A 20,356-nucleotide genomic window follows, 5' to 3' on the forward strand; every position below is an offset into this window, starting at 1 on the left:
AGAAGAGGACTTCTCTTACGTCTCAGCTCGATCGGCTTGTACTAGGGTGAAGTGTTCTTTGAGACTTTGTTCTTGGAAGAAGGTTTTGATAGTTTTTGCTTCTTTCCATTCAGGAAGAAGATTTCTCTTACGTCTCAGCCCGATCGGCTTGTAAGAAGGTGAAGTGTTCTTTGAGACTTTGTTCTTGGAAGAAAGTTTTGATAGTTACCTTATACGACAAGTTCAAATCCAGGTACGAGGAGCTTCGTCCCGGGTCTCTAGAACAGCTCTGGAACGAGATAAACGCTCGGGAGTCTCAAACTTTGAGCGGCCTGTTTGGGAAAGTATAACTTCTGGCGGTGGTTTTGGATTCAATTTCGGCAGTTGAGAGGTAAAGATTCGAAGACATTATGTTTTTGGAGTTCATTGTTTTCTCTTGCAGTTATGGAGACAAACAAAGAATATTGCAAAAGTTTGTTAGACAACTCCATAAGAAGTTGCATTGCCTTTTTAAGCTCTTAAAGAACAAACTTCATTGTCGGCCTGCTACTTCCGTCGAACTGTAAGCTCAGAGCTGCCAAGTTTGCAACTTTTGCAACGCACTCCAGCATTTCTGGAGTTCTAGCATCCAACCTCTTGTCGATCAACTCGCTGATGGCTCCTCTTTTTATGACGCTCATTGCAAATGTGGACAGGTTTTTATCTGAAGCACAGCGAGAGAAGTCTACAGGCATCTGACCTGTTATTAGCTCCAAGATGACTACTCCAAAGCTGTAAACGTCGCTCTTATCTGTAAGCTGATAGCTTTGCTGGTACTATCTATGTAACCCAGTGTTCCATGCAGAGTTGTGGAAATGTGAGTGGAATCTATGGGTACCAGCTTGGAAATCCCAAAGCCCGCTACTTTGGCCGTGAGTTTTTCGTCCAACAAGATGTTGGAGGATTTGACGTCCCGGTGATATATCAGTGGAGAAGCTGCAAAGTGAAGGTACGTAAGAGCCACTGCTGTCTCTGTCGCAATTCTTAAACGGTTTTTCCACGATAACGTATCTCCTCGTTTGTGCAGATGCTCGTACAGTGTTCCTCTTGGCACGAACTCGTAGACCACGAGAGGTACTTCGCTTTCTACGCAACATCCCATCACCTTGACGAGATTTCTGTGTTTCACTTTGGAGAGGATGGTAACCTCGTTTAGAAACTGTTGAATGCGAGGGGCATTGCCGTTGTTGGCTTTCTTGATGGCCACCGTGGTGCCCCCTTGTAGACTGCCAAAGCTGCCAGTGCCTAGCTTGAGGTCGCTTCTGAAGCACTTGGTTGTTCCCCCCATCTCTCCCCAGGTAAAGATGCTTGAGTTTTCTTTGAAAATGGCCAAGTTTCTAGTGCCTGGCAGTGCGGACAATTTCGGCCGGAACTTCCAGAGAACAAATCCAAAAATGAGAAGAGCTGGTGCTGATGATCAACGTGGAAGACACGTTTAAAGAGCAAGCTCTGTTCTCTAAGTCACGAGCTTATCGCTTTATCGCGCAGCCACCAGTCAAGGATCGTGTGCAACGAAGGAACATCATTTCGTTGCAAGTGTTTCGCGGGGTACGAAGGAAATGGTACCCGAGGCTACAGTGATCAACCAGGGAAAAGAAACCGCAGCTGAGAATGTTTCCAAGTGCGCAGAGAAGAAACGGGAGTTTTATCAGAACGCCAAGAAGGTGCAAAAGTATAATAAGAGGCTGAAGGAGCTCGATCCTCAAGTTTTGTAGGTACCTCTCTTTTAGAAAACGTAGTTTCTTTTAGAAACCTGAAGAGCCAGAAGGTAGAGAACGAAGATGGTGCCAGTGCCAGCCATAGCCAGAGTGGTGGAAGACAGGAGAGCAACTTCAGCTCCATCGAGAGGCTGAGGAACGAGTGTGAGATGAAGCAGAAGCCGCGAAGGAAGAGCGAGCAAAGGAAACTGCGGCAAGGCAGCAGGCTCGAGAGGAATCCGAACCAACGCCAAGATGTTAAAGAAAACTAGCCATGAAATTCCTAGTGGTACTTCATCACAAAAGGCATTGTCTATTAAAGCTTGTTTGCTTAAGCAAAACAACCTAATCACAAAAATGTCATGCGGAGATAAAGGGTTGGCGCAGCAAAAGGGAAAAGGCATGGATTCGGTTGAGCTCCTGCAGGATATAGAGGCTTGCGACGAGCTACTGGATTCAAGGATCAACATACTCGAGTTCGTGCCACTGAGCACCATTGGCAGTGAGGATCAGGGAGGCTCTGATTTGAGGTTCCACACTTGGGCGCTTGTGCTTAACACACCCAAGGGTCAGTTCCTGGTATGGAACAAGAACAGGAACAGCTGCAGGATCAGCCGCATCCTCATCGCTTGCCACTGGAAGAACAGAGTTGCTAGTGACGGTGGACCACTCGTGGCACTGTGGAGCATGCGCCGGCAGCTCATCATCTTGGATGTTTCGACTGGCATGGCTTGCATCTGTCCATCTCCACCAGAGCTTGTGACCAGCTCCTCCTCGTCCTTGGTCTTGAGCACATCTGCGCTTGGATCCAGCCTTGACAAGTTCCAGCTCCTGGTTGTCTATAGCGATTCAGCTTTGGCCCCCCAGCACAGCTTTCTCATCACTTCTGCTATCTTCGATTCAACAACTGGGATGTGGAGAGTTAAGTCTCGTTATTCTCCTGGATTCACTTGTCGCGAGACCACCGTGTATGGTGACTCCCGGTGGCCTGGATACAGTGCACTGGCGGGTGGCTTTCTTCATGTCATGTTTTGTGAGCCCTCTTCCTGGTGGAACACACCGTGCGTGAGATATGATTTGGAAAGGGATGAGTGGTGCAGGGAACCAGTGTGGACGGTCAAATGGAGTCAAGGCCAGGTCAAGAACATGAGAGTGCATTACTCGGAAGAGACATGGCGGATTAACGCTGATGGCCTACCTCAAGACTTGGTTAATCTTCAGCCGCCACTGGAAGTGGGTGTGGCTAACATTACACGGCGCTCGGATGGCGTCTTTCTTTATGCCTTCTTTACTTGCCAGGGATGCGTGAAGATTGTTTACATCCATGATTTTGAGGCTGGAATTTGGTATGCTCATCGCTATCGAAGGTTGAGGGACTTGCTCAAACTGAAGCCAGTCAAGTCACTTGATTATAATCATGGAGAGAATGTTGATGGCCAGAAGTGGTCCAATCTGCCTACTGACCTTCTGCAGCAAGTCGCGCAACTCTTGTGCACTGTCAGGGATATTAGAGCACTGAGCATGGTATGCCACAACTGGCGCAGGACAGGCCAACGTTTGCTCAAGCGATATCAAGAGCCCGCCCTTGTCTTCTGGAACAAGAAACACAGCGAGTTATGCTTCTTTAGGTCCGATAAAGGCTGGTCAAGGATGATCAGAGACAAGAACTTTGCCCACCGTGCTCCCTTAATCACACACGGTCCCCTCTTAATCTCGTGGGAGGGGAGCACCTTTTATGTTACCAACGTTCTCAAGAAAATCTTCTCGACAAAGCGAGTAATGGCTCCGAGTCCGGAAATGGAACGTATCCTCAGGGTTGCATGCATAAGTCAAGAAAAGCTGCTGGTCATTTTCTATACTGAGTTAAAGGAGGTAGCTCCTGCAGTGGTTAGCTTCAATAATTCAACTCGTCCACAGTGGCAAGTTGGAAATTCTCGCAGGGGCATTGCTACATTGACACCAGTGGAGACTTTCTTTAATGAGCGCCTACCATGGCCTCCAGCTGATGAATGTGGCGCTAGGGACGCTGAGAATGTCATCCTGCTTGGGTCATATGCATACTTCATGCTGGATAGGGTGGTAGCATCCCAGAGGCAGACGGTTTTTCAATACAACTGGGAAAGTGATGAGTGGGTTTCTCAGGAGCAAGTTCAAACCTCATGCCGTGACTGCCATGACTTCTGCGCATACAGCTATCAGTTTCACGTAAAGTCTCCACTCATTCAACTGAATGGACGACCGGCAATCGTGCGACCCACAATGGAAATCTGGTTTCTGGCCGACCCTGGCGGAAAATGCATCGCCAAGATTCCCCAGGAGACATGGGAAAAACTGATTCAAGTGTTAGACACTTCATATGAATACACTTATTTATGGGCAGTGGGTAACATTACGGCTCCGAGAATCGTCGTCGTCTCCGTACACCAGTGTACCACCTCGGTTCATATGGTGTGCAGCATCAGGAATACTCTAGTGGCCATCATTGTTTGGGAGTTTGTACTGGGTTTGTGGGATGTCATCCCCTACTCCAACAGGGAAGATCGGCTGTGGCTCAAGTCCAAGTATTTTGCCGTTTGCTTGGAGCAGAACAGCTTGGTTATGAAGCACTTGCTAAGAAGATCATGGTTTGACTTCCTGACCGTACCTTGGCACTTGAGAAGCAGGGACAGACGTTTTATAGAGCCGTACATTTTGTCAAGGGCGATGGAGATATGAATCTCTTGAATATGTATACATTTTCATCCTCGTCACAATCCAACGATTTGCATGAAAGTTTGAGAGTGAAGAACGTTCAAACTTAAAAACGAGCCAATTTTCTGAAGAATCTCAATGGACGCGTTTGCGGCAGGGAAATCTCGGCCTCTGATCACCAGTCGTCAATCACATTTTAGTTTTTCTGTTGCCAAACAAAAATAAGAAGCTGCTTCAAGTTAGTAAAGTACCTATAGAGCAGCACTAACTTTCTATCAGGGTGGTGGACTTTATTCCCTCTTCTTAAGGCTGAAAGAAACAAGAATGCGAATTTATACAAAGAGAAAGATGTTTAAGAAACTACTCAAGCGCATAATGCTTGCCATATTTACTTCTTATTGGATGATGTATATATATTCGATTGATTAATTTGTTCTTTTTTTAAAAGAAAGCAAAGAAGACTCACGTACTTGCGACGAAGGCTGTCGATCTGGTCCTCGGCTGATTTGGTATCTCGCCGCCTTAAGGCGCCTTTGCAGCTGCTAGAAAGGAAAAAGTAAAGAATGTTAGATCTTCGACAAACTAGAGAATCGATTTGGATTTTACACTGAAACTTGCCTTGTACATCTTCTGCTAGCAACGTCATAAAGATCAAAAAATAGACAAGGAAAAATTATTTCCAGCGCAGTGTTAGGCTCGACCTCTAGGAGATCTTCCTCGTAATATCTTCCACGCCCGATTGGCCGCAAAGCATTCTCCAAAGCTTAGAAGATGATCTATCATTCATATCGACGTAACGATCCAAGCAGCAGTAGGAAGCAAAGTTCTAGCTCGAGAATGGTAAGTCACAATCTTTTCAGCTCTTTTACAGTCATTTCTTTGGCGTGCAGGATTTCTGCTTTGAGAAGGAATGTGTTGGCAAAGTGCTATCGAGGCGACATGACACGAAAGAGGCAATAGGAAGGGAAGATCCCTGGAGTTGATACTCCTCAGGATCTTCATGAGGTAACGGCTTTCGATGTTGCATGAATCTCTGTTGTTGCTAGACGACTCTAAGATCTGACGTAAAGAAAGCAAAAAAAATGTCCAGGGATAAATCCGAGCAAGAAGCAAAGCATCGCCTTCTTCCATCACATATAGTACGAGCACCCAACCTGCTCTGCATGGTTCATGTCGTCTGCCCGAAAGTCCAATTGGCTGGCCAGCTTTTCCCGAGGCCCTGTAAAAAAGTGTGAAGAGCTTATATTTACGTTCCAGCATTCTAAGCTGGGGCAGGCCGGGGGTCCAGAGCTACTCTTCTTCGTTTTGGAGAGTGTTCTCTTACTTTCCTTGCTTCTCCTTTTTTTCTCTCCCTGTTCTTCAGTCGTGAGATTCATGAGTTAAACACGCGACACCTGGGAGATCGGGATCGAGATCGGGATGGAGATCTCGTGCTGACTTTTTGTTTTCGAGGAGCCCAGCAACATGCAATAGACGGATTGTCCCACCACTCAATAGACCATCTCATTTCTTCCCCCACATAGATTCGTTGCGGGGAAAAAATAAGCGCTGCTGTTGGCCATCCCAACTCCATAATAGGGATTATACCAGCCAGGAAGATAATCCACCTTGTCCCACACTCCTTTAGCAATCGCTTTTCTATAATTTCCAATATACAAATCCAGTAATACCGTGGGAGAAAATCGAGGCAGGTATACAAACTTCCATGCATGTTTCACACGTGTTTTTAATCCAGGAGCTCTACTGCTACTTGCTGGACGGACTGGGACGGCGAGTCGAGAAGCTGCACAAGCGGCTGTACAGAGCGAGAACGCAAACTAAGTTTGCGTCACCGTGCACTGTAGCCCCCAATCTCGAGTTTGCAGCATCGTGAACAACCTTGGCCGCCAAAGATGTTGGGCAGAATCCTCAAAAGTTCACGAGCACAAAAGGAATCTGGCAAGGACTACTTAGGCTTGTTGGCTCAAAGGTGTGAAGGCAGGGACTGGTATTGGTCTAAAGAGGCTGACATTCCCTGTGCCATGCTGACGAGAACTCTGCTTCTATCCGAGCTTTCAAAGTACTCACTGCTCCACGATTGGAACCACAGCACCATATATCGCCCTCTTGCTCGTCGTCCAAGAGATTATCAGAGAGCCTGAGCAGCGGCCTCGGAGGTACTAAGCTTGAAATTTTTCTCAAATGGGACAAGTTCGAATCCTGGGACTTACAAGTCTCAAGTTCGAATCCCGGGACGTGTAGGATCTCCAGTTCGAATCCCAGGACGTACGAGGTTTCAAGTTCGATACCCTAGACTAGAAATTCTTTAAACTCTTAAAACTTCCAGAATATTCCCTTGGCTTTGAGAGCTCCAGCGATCACGCACCAGCAACAGATGCCAAACAAAACGTACACAAGCATGGCCCATCTTTGCGATGGAATCATCGCGAAAAATACGTGCTCTCGCGTAAATGTCACCTGCAAAACGTCGAGAGCGTTACCAACAGCTCTCCTATGATGCTTATCTGTGAAATCCAAGGCTCCCAAGATTTACCAGAACAAACTTGCGAGGAGAAGCTACGTACCAGATTTTTTTGCGGCTGCTTCCAGTAGAATCCTTGGACGAAAACCACGAGAACATCGGTTGCTGCAAGCGTGTAGATGATCAGCGAGTTCATTCCCATCCATTCCAGCAGCAAAGTTGGATACCGGATGTCATAAACGTCGACCTGGAACGAGCAGCATGGATTAAAATATCTGGAGACGAGCATGAATGGAGAGTTACGAGGATGTAAAGTAAGCAAAAAACGGCTCCAGCGGCACCGGCAGTGAAGCACATGTAGCTGAAGCTGTAGAGCGGCTTGTTCATCTTAATCCCTGGTACAAAGCAAATGATTTTAATGAGAATAAACTACAAAGCGCTCGTACCAAGCAGATGCAAGACATAGCCAAGAGCCAAAAGTATGACTGCTGGCACGATGAAGTTTATAATCCTTTGAAACATCCATTCCCAGGCATCAGCGAGAATATAAAAACCAAGGGCGGATGACAAGTACCTTGCATTGGACGATAAAATGGCCATAGCGCAGACCAATAAAACATGTTACTATATCCTCGGTCGCTTGGAATCCATGAGAGTTCGGCTCGCGCGAGCTTGGATTCCTCGCTCGCCAAGGAGCGCCTCGTCCATTGCTCGTCACATGCAAGGCAAAAAAATTTCTGAAATAGGGCCTTCCAAGTTCGAATCCTGGGGCATACAAGGTCTCGAGTTCGAATCACGGGACGCACGGGAGAAAATCTCCAGAATATTCCCCTGGCTGAATGCTTGTTCGTTTCTCTAGAGAATTTTTTTGAGTCCATCACAAAGATTGTGTACGTTTTGTTTGGCATCTTTTGCTGCGTGATCGCTGGAACTCTCAAAGGCAAGGGAAAATTCTTGAAAATTTACAAGTCTGAAAATTTTCTAGTCTGGGGAATCGAACTTGAAACCTTGTACCTCCTGGGATTCGAGCTGGAGACCCCAGGGAAACCCTTATTTGAGCCACGGGGAAAAGTGTGACATAAATGTCAAACTCCAAGGAGTGGGGGATATCCTCTCTATACAGCATTTTCTTTCCAGATACACTATAGTGCTAGCCCTAAAGTGGTAGGGTTCTTCGAGTAAAAGGGCAAAAGGGAAAAGGGATGGATTCGGTTGAGCTCCTGCAGGATGTAGAGGCTTCCGACGAGCTACTGGATTCAAGGATCAGCATACTCGAGTTCGTGCCACTGAGCACCATTGGCGGTGAGGATCAGGGAGGCTCTGATTTGAGGCTCCACACTTGGGTGCTTGTGCTTAACACACCCAAGGATCAGTTCCTGGTATGGAACAAGAACAGGAACAGCTGCAGGATCAGCCGCATCCTCATCGCTTGCCACTGGAAGAACAGAGTTGCTAGTGACGGTGGACCACTCGTGGCACTGTGGAGCATGCGCCGGCAGCTCATTGTCTTGGATGTCTCGACTGGCATGGCTTGCATCTGTCCATCTCCACCAGAGCTTGTGACCAGCTCCTCCTCGTCCTTGGTCTTGAGCACATCTGCGCTTGGATCCAGCCTTGACAAGTTCCAGCTCCTGGTTGTCTATAGCGATTCAGCTTTGGCCCCCCAGCACAGCTTTCTCATCACTTCTGCTATCTTCGATTCAACAACTGGGATGTGGAGAGTTAATTCTCGTTATTCTCCTGGATTCACTGGTCGCGAGACCACCGTGTATGGTGACTCCCGGTGGCCTGGATACAGTGCACTGGCGGGTGGCTTTCTTCATGTCATGTTTTGTGAGCCCTCTTCCTGGTGGAACACACCGTGCGTGAGATATGATTTGGAAAGGGATGAGTGGTGCAGGGAACCAGTGTGGACGGTCAAATGGAGTCAAGGCCAGGTCAAGAACATGAGAGTGCATTACTCGGAAGAGACATGGCGGATTAACGCTGATGGCCTACCTCAAGCCTTGGTTAATCTTCAGCCGCCACTGGAAGCGGGTGTGGCTAACATTACACGGCGCTCGGATGGCGTCTTTCTTTATGCCTTCTTTACTTGCCAGGGATGCGTGGAGATTGTTTACATCCATGATTTTGAGGCTGGAATTTGGTATGCTCATCGCTATCGAAGGTTGAGGGACTTGCTCAAACTGAAGCCAGTCAAGTCACTTGATTATAATCATGGAGAGAATGTTGATGGCCAGAAGTGGTCCAATCTGCCTACTGACCTTCTGCAGCAAGTCGCGCAACTCTTGTGCACTGTCAGCGATATTAGAGCACTGAGCATGGTATGCCACAACTGGCGCAGGACAGGCCAACGTTTGCTCAAGCGATATCAAGAGCCCGCCCTTGTCTTCTGGAACAAGAAACACAGCGAGTTATGTCTGTTTAGGTCCGATAAAGGCTGGTCAAGGATGATCAGAGACAAGAACTTTGCCCACCGTGCTCCCTTAATCACACACGGTCCCCTCTTAATCTCGTGGGAGGGGAGCACCTTGTATGTTACCAACGTTCTCAAGAAAATCTTCTCGACAAAACAAGTAATGGCTCCGAGTCCGGAAATGGAACGTATCCTCAGGGTTGCATGCATAAGTCAAGAAAAGCTGCTGGTCATTTTCTTCACTGAGTTAAAGGAGGTAGCTCCTGCAGTGGTTAGCTTCAATAATTCAACTCGTCCACAGTGGCAAGTTGGAAATTCTCGCAGGGGCATTGCTACATTGACACCGGTGGAGACTTTCTTTAATGAGCGGAGGCTACCATGGCCTCCAGCTGATGAAAGTGGCGCTAGGGACGCTGAGAATGTCATCCTGCTTGGGTCATATGCATATTTCATGCTGAGGGTGGTAGCATCCCAGAGGCAGACGGTTTTTCAATACAACTGGGAAAGTGATGAGTGGGTTTCTCAGGAGCAAGTTCAAACCCCATGCCGTGACTGCCATGACTTCTGCGCATACAGCTATCAGTTTCACGTAAAGTCTCCACTCATTCAACTGAATGGACGACCGGCAATCTTGCGACCCACAATGGAAATCTGGTTTCTGGCCGACCCTGGCGGAAAATGCATCGCCAAGATTCCCCAGGAGACATGGGAAAAACTGATTCAAGTGTTAGACACTTCATATGAATACACTTATATATGGGCAGTGGGTAACATTACAGCTCCGAGAATTGTCGTCGTCTCCGTACACCAGTGTACCACCTCGGTTCATATGGTGTGCAGCATCAGGAATACTCTAGTGGCCATCATTGTTTGGGAGTTTGTACTGGGTTTGTGGGATGTCATCCCCTACTCCAACAGGGAAGATCGGCTGTGGCTCAAGTCCAAGTATTTTGCCGTTTGCTTGGAGCAGAACAGCTTGGTTATGAAGCACTTGCTAAGAAGATCATGGTTTGACTTCCTGACCGTACCTTGGCACTTGAGAAGCAGGGACAGACGTTTTATAGAGCCGTACATTTTGTCAAGGGCGATGGAGATATGAATCTCTTGAATATGTATACATTTTCATCCTCATCACAATCCAACGATTTGCATGAAAGTTTGAGAGTGAAGAACGTTCAAACTTAAAAACGAGCCAATTTTCTGAAGAATCGCAATGGACGCGTTTGCGGCAGGGAAATCTCGGCCCCTGGTCACCAGTCGTCAATCACATTTTAGTTTTTCTGTTGCCAAACAAAAATAAGAAGCTGCTTCAAGTTAGTAAAGTATCTATAGAGCAGCACTCTAACTTTCTATCAGGGTGGTGGACTTTATTCCCTCTTCTTAAGGCTGAAAGAAACAAGAATGCGAATTTATACAAAGAGAAAGATGTTTAAGAAACTACTCAAGCGCATATTGCTTGCCATATTTATTTCTTATTGGATGATGTATATATATTCGATTGATTAATTTGTCCTTTTTTTAAAAGAAAGCAAAGAAGACTCACGTACTTGCGACGAAGGCTTTCGTTCTGGTCCTCGGCTGATTTGGTATCTCGCCGCCTTAAGGCGCCTTTGCAGCTGCTAGAAAGGAAAAAGTAAAGAATGTTAGATCTTCGACAAACTAGAGAATCGATTTGGATTTTACACTGAAACTTGCCTTGTACATCTTCTGCTAGGAACGTCATAAAGATAAAAAAATAGACAAGGAAAAATTATTTCCAGCGCAGTGTTAGGCTCGACCTCTAGGAGATCTTCCTCGTAATATCTTCCACGCCCGATTGACCGCAAAGCATTCTCCAAAGCTTAGAAGATGATCTATCATTCATACTGGCGGTCTCAAAACCAGGCAAATGTTCGACGTAACGATCAAAGCAGCAGTAGGAAGCAAAGTTCTAGCTCGAGAATGGTAAGTCACAATCTTTTCAGCTCTTTTATAGTCATTTCTTTGGCATGCACGATTTCTGCTTTGAGAAGAAATGTGTTGGCAAAGTGCTATCGAGGCGACATGACACGAAAGAGGCAATAGGAAGGGAAGATCCCTGGAGTTGATACTCCTCAGGATCTTCATGAGGTAACGGCTTTCGATGTTGCATGAATCTCTGTTGTTGCTAGACGACTCTAAGATCTGACGTAAAGAAAGCAAAAAAAATGTCCAGGGATAAATCCGAGCAAGAAGCAAAGCATCGCCTTCTTCCATCACATATAGTACGAGCACCCAACCTGCTCTGCATGGTTCATGTCGTCTGCCCGAAAGTCCAATTGGCTGGCCAGCTTTTCCCGAGGCCCTGTAAAAAAGTGTGAAGAGCTTATATTTACGTTCCAGCAGCCTTTCTAAGCTGGGGCAGGCCGGGGGTCCAGAGCTACTCTTCTTCGTTTTGGAGAGTGTTCTCTTACTTTCCTTGCTTCTCCTTTTTTTCTCTCCCTGTTCTTCAGTCGTGAGATTCATGAGTTAAACACGCGACACCTGGGAGATCGGGATCGAGATCGGGATGGAGATCTCGTGCTGACTTTTTGTTTTCGAGGAGCCTAGCAACATGCAATAGACGGATTGTCCCACCACTCAACAGACCATCTCATTTCTTCCCCCACATAGATTCGTTGTGGGAAAAAAATAAGCGCTGCTGTTGGTCATCCCAACTCCATAATCGGGATTACACCAGCCAGGAAGATACTCCACCTTGTGCCACACTCCTTTAGCAATCGCTTTTCTATAATTTCCAATATACAAATCCAGTAATACCATGGGAGAAAATCGAGGCAGGGGTGTACAAACTTCCATGCATGTTTTACACGTGTTTTTTAATCCAGGAGCTCTACTGCTACTTGCTGGACAGACTGGGACGGCGAGTCGAGAAGCTGCACAAGCGCAAACTAAGTTTGCGTCACCGTGCACTGTAGCCCCCAATCTCCGCTCGAGTTTGAAGCATCATGAACAACCTTGGCCGCCAAAGATGTTGGTCAGAATCCTCAAAAGTTCACGAGCACAAAAAGAATCTGGCGAAGACTACTTAGGCTTGTTGGCTCAAAGGTGTGAAGGCAGGGGTGTCACTGGTATTGGTCTAAAGAGGCTGACATTCCCTGTGCCATGCTGACGAGAACTCTGCTTCTATCCGAGCTTTCAAAGTACTCACTGCTCCACGATTGGAACCACAGCACCATATATCGCCCTCTTGCTCGTCATCCAAGAGATTATCAGAGAGCCTGAGCGGCCTCGGCGGTACTAAGCAAGTCATTAAGCTTGAAATTTTTCTCAAATGAGACAAGTGTCAAGTTCGAATCCCGGGACGTGTAGGATCGAATCCCAGGACGTACGAGGTTTCAAGTTCGATACTCTAGACTAGAAATGTTTTAAACTCTTAAAACTTCCAGAATATTCCCTTGGCTTTGAGAGCTCCAGCGATCACGCACCAGCAACAGATGCCAAACAAAACGTACACAAGCATGGCCCATCTTTGCGATGGAATCATCGCGAAAAATACGTGCTCTCGCGTAAATGTCACCTGCAAAACGTTGAGAGCGTTACCAACAGCTCTCCTATAATGCTTATCTGTGAAATCCAAGGCTCCCAAGATTTACGAGAACAAACTTGCGAGGAGAAGCTACGTACCAGATTTTTTTGCGGCTGCTTCCAGTAGAATCCTTGGATGAAAACCACGAGAACATCGGTTGCTGCAAGCGTGTAGATGATCAGCGAGTTCATTCCCATCCATTCCAGCAGCAAAGTTGGATACCGGATGTCATAAACGTCGACCTGGAACAAGCAGCATGGATTAAAATATCTGGAGACGAGCATGAATGGAGACTTACGAGGATGTAAAGTAAGCAAAAAACGGCTCCAGCGGCACCGGCAGTGAAGCACATGTAACTGAAGCTGTAGAGCGGCTTGTTCATCTTAATCCCTGGTACAAAGCGAATGATTTTAATGAGCATAAACTACAAAGCGCTCGTACCAAGCAGATGCAAGACATAGCCAAGAGCCAAAAGTATGACTGCTGGGACGATGAAGTTTATAATCCTTTGTTTGTGCTCCTGAAACATCCATTCCCAGGCATCAGCAAGAATATAAAACCAAAGGCGGATGACAAGTACCTTGCATTGGACGATAAAATGGCCATAGTGCAGACCAATAAAACATGTTACTATCGCTGATACAGAGCTAGTGTGACACAAAAAGATATCAGAACGCAAGACATGATTAAAAATGCTACCTTAGGATTCCTTCTGGATCAAATGGCGCGTGACACCACACAGGAGCATCCGCAGGAAGGGGTCCATAGTCAGGAGAATTTATGCTACAAGACTGCGATAACAAAAAAAGAAAAAGAAAAAAATAAATAAATAGAGATGAGACATGAAAGAGCTAAAACCAAATGTGAATACCTCGGTACGTATAAAAACAGGTTGCTGGTCAAGATGATTAACTCCTAATATTTGTCGATCTACGTAGCCAACAGCGTTGCAGGCAGGATCAAGATTACTCCTGGTACCGCAAGTCACCTAAGAATTGAAAACCCTGCAAGTCGATATCATCAGACAAAAGATTCGCAAACTTACAGTCATTGTTATGTTTCTATTGTTTGGTAGCTCGAATTGCCAGTGAGGAACTTTAAGTCCATACAAAAGTGATAGATAAACTGTCAGTGTCACGACGACGAAGATCCTGAAAGCACAAAAATGGAAAAAAAACGTGAGGAAATGGAGAAGCAGACCCAGCTGTTATACCAGTGAAAGAGGTAGTTTTGCATAATCCCAAAGTATGATCCTTGCACTCTTGGTAACCAGACCTCACACAGCGCAACGATCACGTAAACAAACGCAATTCTCTAGTGGGAAAACGTTTAGTAAGAACTTCAGAATTGTGTCGAGCGTGGCGAAGCAAACCTGGAGAATTCCGCACCATCTAATGAGCGTCAAGTCTACTCCATAGCTCAAATCGTTTTCTCCATGGAAGTAGCCACCTACAACACTCACATAAGCAAAACAATACTCAAAGGACGAGCTAACCTTGTAGGAAAACACCCAAGAAGAACAGCTTTAGCGAGCGAAGTATGGCCTTCCTGGTGGAGTCAAGCTTGCTGGGAATTTTCTGCGAGAGGAAAACGTCATGGTGATCACGGAAAAATCTAAAAAGACACAATGAAGAACACCTTATAGACCAGAGCCAGAGCCACTCCAACGATGAAGAGGAAAAATGGCATGACGAGATCAGCTAGAGTGACTCCATTCCACGGCGAATGATTGATCGCTGGCCACTCGCCCCCTGCATTGTCGACCAAAATCATCATCTGTGGACGATCGTCTCAGAACAACCAAATATTTCTCTATACTGTTCTTCTCTTACCGCAATGCTCAATCCCCGGAATACATCGAGCGATGCCAGCCTCTCCTTCGGACGATCTCCGCCGCCGATTTCACGCTCAGTGGAAGCTTCAGCTAGAGCAGCATCCTCGGAATTCGCATCCCCGGCATCGATCACAAGAAAAGGCTCCTTGAGCGCCTCGGATTCACTAGCGGTAGCTTCCCCGGGCTTGGCATCCAGCCTCTCGCCAGCACCGATCACTCCAAACCTCCCCATTGCCCTGCGCAGCGTCAGTCTACACTAACCTCCATGAATTCAAAGAACCCTAGAAAATGGTGGGGGTAACCATCACGCAATCCGCGCCGTTGACACCTCAATCAAATTTCAGCCGTTGCCTCTGCGGACGGCCACGATCCAGCCAACACGGCATCAAAAACTACTCTTGGCATCTTTGATAAAATAATCTAAAACAATGAGAGCCGTTGGATGTAAACTATCTATAACTTGCTTATTTATTAACAAAGCTTTCTTAATGCACAAACTAAACTATTTCCTCTCCTTTAATCAATCTATAGTTTTCTTCCATTTTCAATCGACCTTCGCGGCGCTGCTGTCGATGGCTTTGATAGCTTTGATCTTGTTGTCTCGATCGCTAGCAGCGTCCTCCTCCTCGATGATGAGACCACCTTGATCGTCGTCATAGCCATCCTCGATTGGAGCATAGTTGAGCTTGCGAGTGGCGTAGCACCAAGCGTCGTAGCAGCCTTCCAGGTTGGGCCAGTTCGAGGAGGAGTGGACGAACTCGTTGAGCCAGAGAGCCAGGACGAGCTCTTGCTGAGCGTCGGGGAGGAGCTTGATGGTCCGCTCCAGCACTCGCTCGGCTTCGTGCTTCTCGGCGGAGGTGAACATGGTGGCGTCGATTCCGTGCGTGGAGCGGCAAAAGAGTGGCAGCCACAGGAGTAGCAGCTTGAGTGTTACTTCCGACGGTGGCTCCACTTCGGAGGCGATCAGTCCCGAGCACAAGAAAGCTGGAAAAAAAGATAGATAAAAATCTATCAGTACCTCAAGCTATGAAGAGAAAAAGCGAAAGGAAGACGTCCAAACTGCTGCTTTGTACGCTTTGATCAGCCATGCAAGGAAGTCCGGCTTATAGGACAGGCAAGAGAAAGCAAAGTAGAAAACAATGCTAGAAAACAATACAACACAAAGCTAGCCAAGAGGAAAGTTTTGACACTCCATCAGGAAAACATAAAGAAGAACACGAAAGAAGAAGATAACTGAGACAGGCAAGCGTGGCGTCTACAACTAAGCAAGAATCTAGACAACTACGACTAGAACTCTACGAAAGGTGAAAGCAAAAAGCTTCGAGACTGACCTGAGAGCTTGACAAGCAGCCTTTGAACTCTGAGATTGGCACAAACCGACTGCCCAGCGAGCCCCGCCGCCGAGCTCCAGTGCAAGATGGCCACTTCCAAACCGTTGTTCTCTTTCAGCCTCTGCGACATCCACAGCAGCTCCTGCGCAAGCTTCTCCGCCATCTCGCTGTCTTCCGCGCTTGGACACGGCGGAGGAGCCATCATCTGCATGCACTGCGACTGCATCACGCTGCCAATCCTGTTCCGCAGAGTCGCGAGCACCGGCACAAACTGGCACGAGAGCGAAGCCGCACCCATGGGCAGTCCTTTGATCATCTTCCACGGCCATCCCCACGCCTCGACCTGCTGCTGCCTGTGCAAGCCCTCGAGAGAACTCGCCAGCATGTAGACTGTTCGCAAGAAGCCGGTCTCGAGAGCCATCCTGTTCACTTCGCGCAGAGACTGGCCACCTTGCTCGACGTTGTCGTACATCATTTTATCTGCGAGTGATCGAGCGAATTCATACTTCCGGGACGATGCTGGTATGTCGTTGACAAGCTCTAGGACCTGGAAAAAAAGAACAATTAGTTCCACCCAAGAGAGAAAAAAGCTATACTAGCTTAGAAGCTCAGAACTAAAAAGAACAATCGACCCCACTTAGCACAGAACTAAAAAGAGGAATCGACAGAAACTACTAAACCACTACAAACACTAAAAAACTCTCTACAAGCTCAAAGTAAGATGCCAAACGCATTAGAAAAGAAATTTCGCTCAAACTAGAACTAGTTTGGAACGACCAAGAACACTAAAAAAATTCTCCAGAGAAACGACCAAAAATTGAGCTCTGATTCTAGTATCAAACAAGGATTTCCCGCTATAGAGCCTAGAGAACCGAGAAACTGACCTGGGAGAGCGCGCGGCCGATGGCACACTTGGCCAGGCCGCCTGCCTGGCCGGACCACACAGTCCGCCGATTCGATCCATCCTCGTCCTCGGCCGAAACAGGAAAAATACTGCCCGTTGTCTTGCTCACGCTATCGATCACGCCAAGAATCCCTGCTGTCGGCAAATGCTGCGGCAAGAAGACAAGCAGCGCCCTCGCGATCCATGCCGCAACCCACAGCACGATCATCGCCATGAACCGGAGCTGTTCCCACAGCCCCCATTTGCTATTGCCGCGCTCCCATTCCACCAGCGCGCCTTTCACCAGCGCGTTCTTCACAGCGACCTGGGAAGCCATCGCCGCCGCCCGGGATTCCGAGATCGAGCAAGAAAAAGACCCGCGATCCCGGCCGAAATATTTCTCGCGGAGATGAGAGCCGCGGCGATCGGAGAGAGAGATTTTCAATCCATGCAGAGAGGATCGAGAAGAGTGGAGGAGTGAGAATCAATCTCGCATGCTCGCCGCGCTCGCCACACGCATCGATGGACCCCAAAAACCCCTGAGCAACGCCGGCCGTTGATTAATACGCGCCACTAGATTCCCGGAAAATATTCCAAGATTCGAGTCATAGGTGAGCCGTTCAATTCCGGCCCACCGCAAAGATTCCATTGTAATTTTTCCTTTACACATTCTCTATACACACTTTCGTCTCGTTTGGAGAGAGCGCAAAATTTTGCAAAACTGTCGCGCGTTGTCAGGTCAGTCTTCCTTGATCTAAGCCAAGAAAAAAAAAGAGAGAAAAAAAAGGAGAGTGAGAAGAATCCACGAAGACGAAGAAGAATGAGATTTTCTAAGCTAGCTCGCGATAGAAAGAAAGAACTTGCCTGGTTGCTCGGAGTGCTGCTACTGCCGAGACTGCTACTGCTGCCACTGCCGGTCGTGATTGCCTTGGATTTGGATTTGGCATTACTGGAGTTTGGATGGAAACGCTGCCAAGTATCGGTCAGCAGGCGCCTTCCAGATTCTACCACCACAATCAATCGAACCAAAAACGCCACTATGTTGTTGTAGATGCTGGAAGAAATTAACACTCGTATCAGAAAGTAGTTGCCCAAACTTTCTACCTCAAGCGATGGCGGTTGAGCGCAGTAAAGAATGCGACCAGACCATTGAGTATGTATCTTACAGCTCGAAACACCTATATAAAAGACGAAGTTGGAAGTGAAAACTCTGGTGGAAAAGGAAATACAAAAGAGTACCTTTGAGAAGAGATCATCCCAGAGGATCCTCCACATCGATGGTGTCCGAGAGGTTTGCACTGCGGAACTCGCTGTCCATAGCTGAAACGATTGGCTTGTGGCTGTCCAGGACTGCTTCAATAAATTCAGGACCTCCTGCGCAAAGGAAGTCCATATCGCTGCAGCATACTGCCGAGCATAATCTCCAAGAACAAGAACCACGCGAAAAGCCGGTAGCACAGGCCCCATAATCGAAGACACTGCAGTAACAAGCACCGATGAGTGTTAGTTGCATAACAAAACAAGCACCATTAAGCTTAAGTCGCTCACCTAAGTTCGTCACTGTTGTCAGCAGCACCCAGAACGGCCAAGTCACAAAACTTAAGGCGTAAGAAACCGCACACAGCGTGGACGCGAAGAAGCTTTCCAAAACGAGTTGGAGAGATTGCGTCCCTTGAACAAAAGTCGCCCAAAACGGAAGGAAGAAACTCCACAAGAGCTGCAGCGGCTCCATGACGGGTTTCATGACAAGCGAGGCGAGCTGACGCACCGACTTGACGATGAGAAACACCCACGCAAAAGCCTTCTCGTAGTTCTGTAGAACCAGCATCGTCCCCAGGTACTTTAGCCGAGAAACCATCTCCCAGGACTCTATCCATTCGAACAGTGGCCCCAGCATATGACTCGCCGTTGCTTTCAGGACGGGGACGTTCTTGTACAGGTCGTAGAAGCCGATCATGACCGTCACCACCGAAATCAAAAAGTAGATGGTCCTGGCGAGAGGTCGCATCCACGGCCGATATATGTTGCAGAACACTGGATACGACTGCATGAAAATGACCCAGGGGAAAAGCCCCGACTCGAGCATCTTCAGCAGACGTTGGTCCGACGTGATTATGTCTCTGAGCTCGAACGGCAGTAGGGGGTCCGAAAATCTGAACACTACCAGCGCGTCCTTGTAAATGTGAGCCACTGGAACCTCTGGCGAATGTTTTGTGGCTTCGTCTCGACTGCTGCGCAGCTTTCGTCGAGAACAGAACACTGGCGACTGAGTGGATTCATCTGACGGGGAGTATGGGCTGCACGGAAGATCTGTTTCGAGAGCTAAGTCCATTATGTCCTTCTCGGCGTCAGTGACCACGCTCTCGGACTCGGGTGGCCAGACCTGTCGTACGGGACTGAAAAATCCGCCATCCGCTGCGTATCTATCAACACCATCTTCGTCTACGCATTGTCTCTTGCACCTATCGGCGTCCACAAAAATATCGGCCTGGCATCTTCCCCGTTTACCACTCTGCTTGCTTCCCAGACCGCAGTGCGACCCGTAAAAATCTAACGCGTGCTCGAGACAGTCGAATTCTCTCTTTCGCATTTGCTTCACTTCCAACGAGAGACAAGTATCTGTCTGTTTGAAAACCTTTAGTACGTGATCAAAAGAAGAAAACGAAGAACAACTTACCTGGAGCTCGTTTGTGTAGTTCATGCCTCGGACGTCAGCCCAAGAAACCTCGAAACCCACGCAACCGTGGAACTGCGGGCAGAGAATTCCCGAGTGAACCAGGCTCTTGTAGTGTCGCCGGATGATCCCATAGATCGAGTCCCAGTTGTAGAGGTGTAAGTGTTTGAGCCCAACGTTGATGGAGTCACCACCACTTCCTCCCATCTCCAGCTTATCACTCCTGCTACTCAAACGCTGGTTTGCGAAAGGTGACACTCTCGACTGTGGAGAGAACCAAAGTAGTTCTTCGTCAGCTCCAACGAGAAAGAGAAGAAAAAGAATCACAGACCTTCGCCACCACGAATGGCCAAAATTCTGTCGGTCTCAAGCCTAGAGATTTGCTCACACTCCATGGTCCATTGTCCACCAAGAACACTAGGCTCGCATTATCGCAGGGCATGAAGAGGAAGAGCTCCGATCGATAAGACTGGATATCCCTGTCACAGCAAACGATGCGACTCCGTAATGCCGGTGGAATTCCCCAAGAACTTACCCGATCTGGAGAGAAACGAGGAGATAGAGATGGTGATGCTCCGGGACGCCGCCGGCGTCACACTGCCGCTCCCGCCGCGCCATGGAGCCGCTAAAACCCTAAGATCCCGCGGCAAGATCATCGATCAGCCTGGAATTCAAGCGTCATTGCCCCGCGGCTGGCAGCTCCGGAGCTCCAGAGCGCCCGGCGATGAGTAGCGCCACTCGAGCGCCTTGTCTCTCGGAGAGCTCATTCTCCTACGTGTGCCTGACAAGAATTCCGCGGGCTCG

At 47.8% G+C, this 20,356-nt stretch overlaps 4 protein-coding genes and 1 pseudogene across 5 annotated transcripts; all 5 read right to left on the bottom strand.

Moving 5' to 3' along the window:
- Window positions 1–497: 497 nt before the first annotated feature.
- Window positions 498–1,306, bottom strand: LOC112341252 (annotated as a pseudogene).
- A 5,373-nt stretch (window positions 1,307–6,679) lies between these two features.
- LOC9661575 lies at window positions 6,680–7,368 on the bottom strand. The gene is made up of 4 exons (XM_024663323.1): window positions 7,314–7,368; window positions 7,171–7,262; window positions 6,971–7,114; window positions 6,680–6,863 (listed from the first exon to the last, which is right to left on the bottom strand). The coding sequence occupies exons 2-4, from the start codon at window positions 7,252–7,254 to the stop codon at window positions 6,720–6,722; spliced, it is 372 nt and encodes a 123-aa protein (XP_024519091.1). The 5' UTR covers window positions 7,255–7,262; window positions 7,314–7,368; the 3' UTR covers window positions 6,680–6,719.
- A 5,174-nt stretch (window positions 7,369–12,542) lies between these two features.
- On the bottom strand, window positions 12,543–14,919 carry LOC9661576 (heparan-alpha-glucosaminide N-acetyltransferase). 2 transcript variants are annotated; one of them, XM_024663316.1, is made up of 13 exons: window positions 14,663–14,919; window positions 14,469–14,606; window positions 14,326–14,407; window positions 14,203–14,279; window positions 14,044–14,144; window positions 13,876–13,981; window positions 13,702–13,818; window positions 13,530–13,621; window positions 13,411–13,477; window positions 13,272–13,350; window positions 13,129–13,220; window positions 12,929–13,072; window positions 12,543–12,821 (listed from the first exon to the last, which is right to left on the bottom strand). In XM_024663316.1, exons 1-13 carry the CDS (start codon window positions 14,894–14,896, stop codon window positions 12,678–12,680), a joined length of 1,473 nt encoding a protein of 490 aa, XP_024519084.1. In that variant the 5' UTR covers window positions 14,897–14,919; the 3' UTR covers window positions 12,543–12,677. The 2 variants fall into 2 exon arrangements, with proteins under 2 accessions (XP_024519084.1, XP_024519075.1); XM_024663307.1 differs by having other exon boundaries at window positions 13,272–13,477.
- Window positions 14,920–15,114: 195 nt separating this feature from the next.
- Window positions 15,115–17,392, bottom strand: LOC9643289. Its single transcript, XM_002963033.2, has 3 exons — window positions 16,880–17,392; window positions 15,996–16,542; window positions 15,115–15,648 (listed from the first exon to the last, which is right to left on the bottom strand). Exons 1-3 carry the CDS (start codon window positions 17,213–17,215, stop codon window positions 15,209–15,211), a joined length of 1,323 nt encoding a protein of 440 aa, XP_002963079.1. The 5' UTR covers window positions 17,216–17,392; the 3' UTR covers window positions 15,115–15,208.
- Window positions 17,393–17,477: 85 nt separating this feature from the next.
- On the bottom strand, window positions 17,478–20,342 carry LOC9643290. Its single transcript, XM_024663976.1, has 8 exons — window positions 20,088–20,342; window positions 19,884–20,031; window positions 19,556–19,816; window positions 18,427–19,501; window positions 18,118–18,356; window positions 17,983–18,056; window positions 17,743–17,932; window positions 17,478–17,632 (listed from the first exon to the last, which is right to left on the bottom strand). The coding sequence occupies exons 1-8, from the start codon at window positions 20,168–20,170 to the stop codon at window positions 17,618–17,620; spliced, it is 2,085 nt and encodes a 694-aa protein (XP_024519744.1). The 5' UTR covers window positions 20,171–20,342; the 3' UTR covers window positions 17,478–17,617.
- Between the last annotated feature and the right edge of the window lie 14 nt (window positions 20,343–20,356).

Source organism: Selaginella moellendorffii, unplaced genomic scaffold (genome assembly GCF_000143415.4).
Source record: "Selaginella moellendorffii unplaced genomic scaffold, v1.0 SELMOscaffold_2, whole genome shotgun sequence".
In the NCBI taxonomy this organism is placed as follows: domain Eukaryota; kingdom Viridiplantae; phylum Streptophyta; class Lycopodiopsida; order Selaginellales; family Selaginellaceae; genus Selaginella; species Selaginella moellendorffii.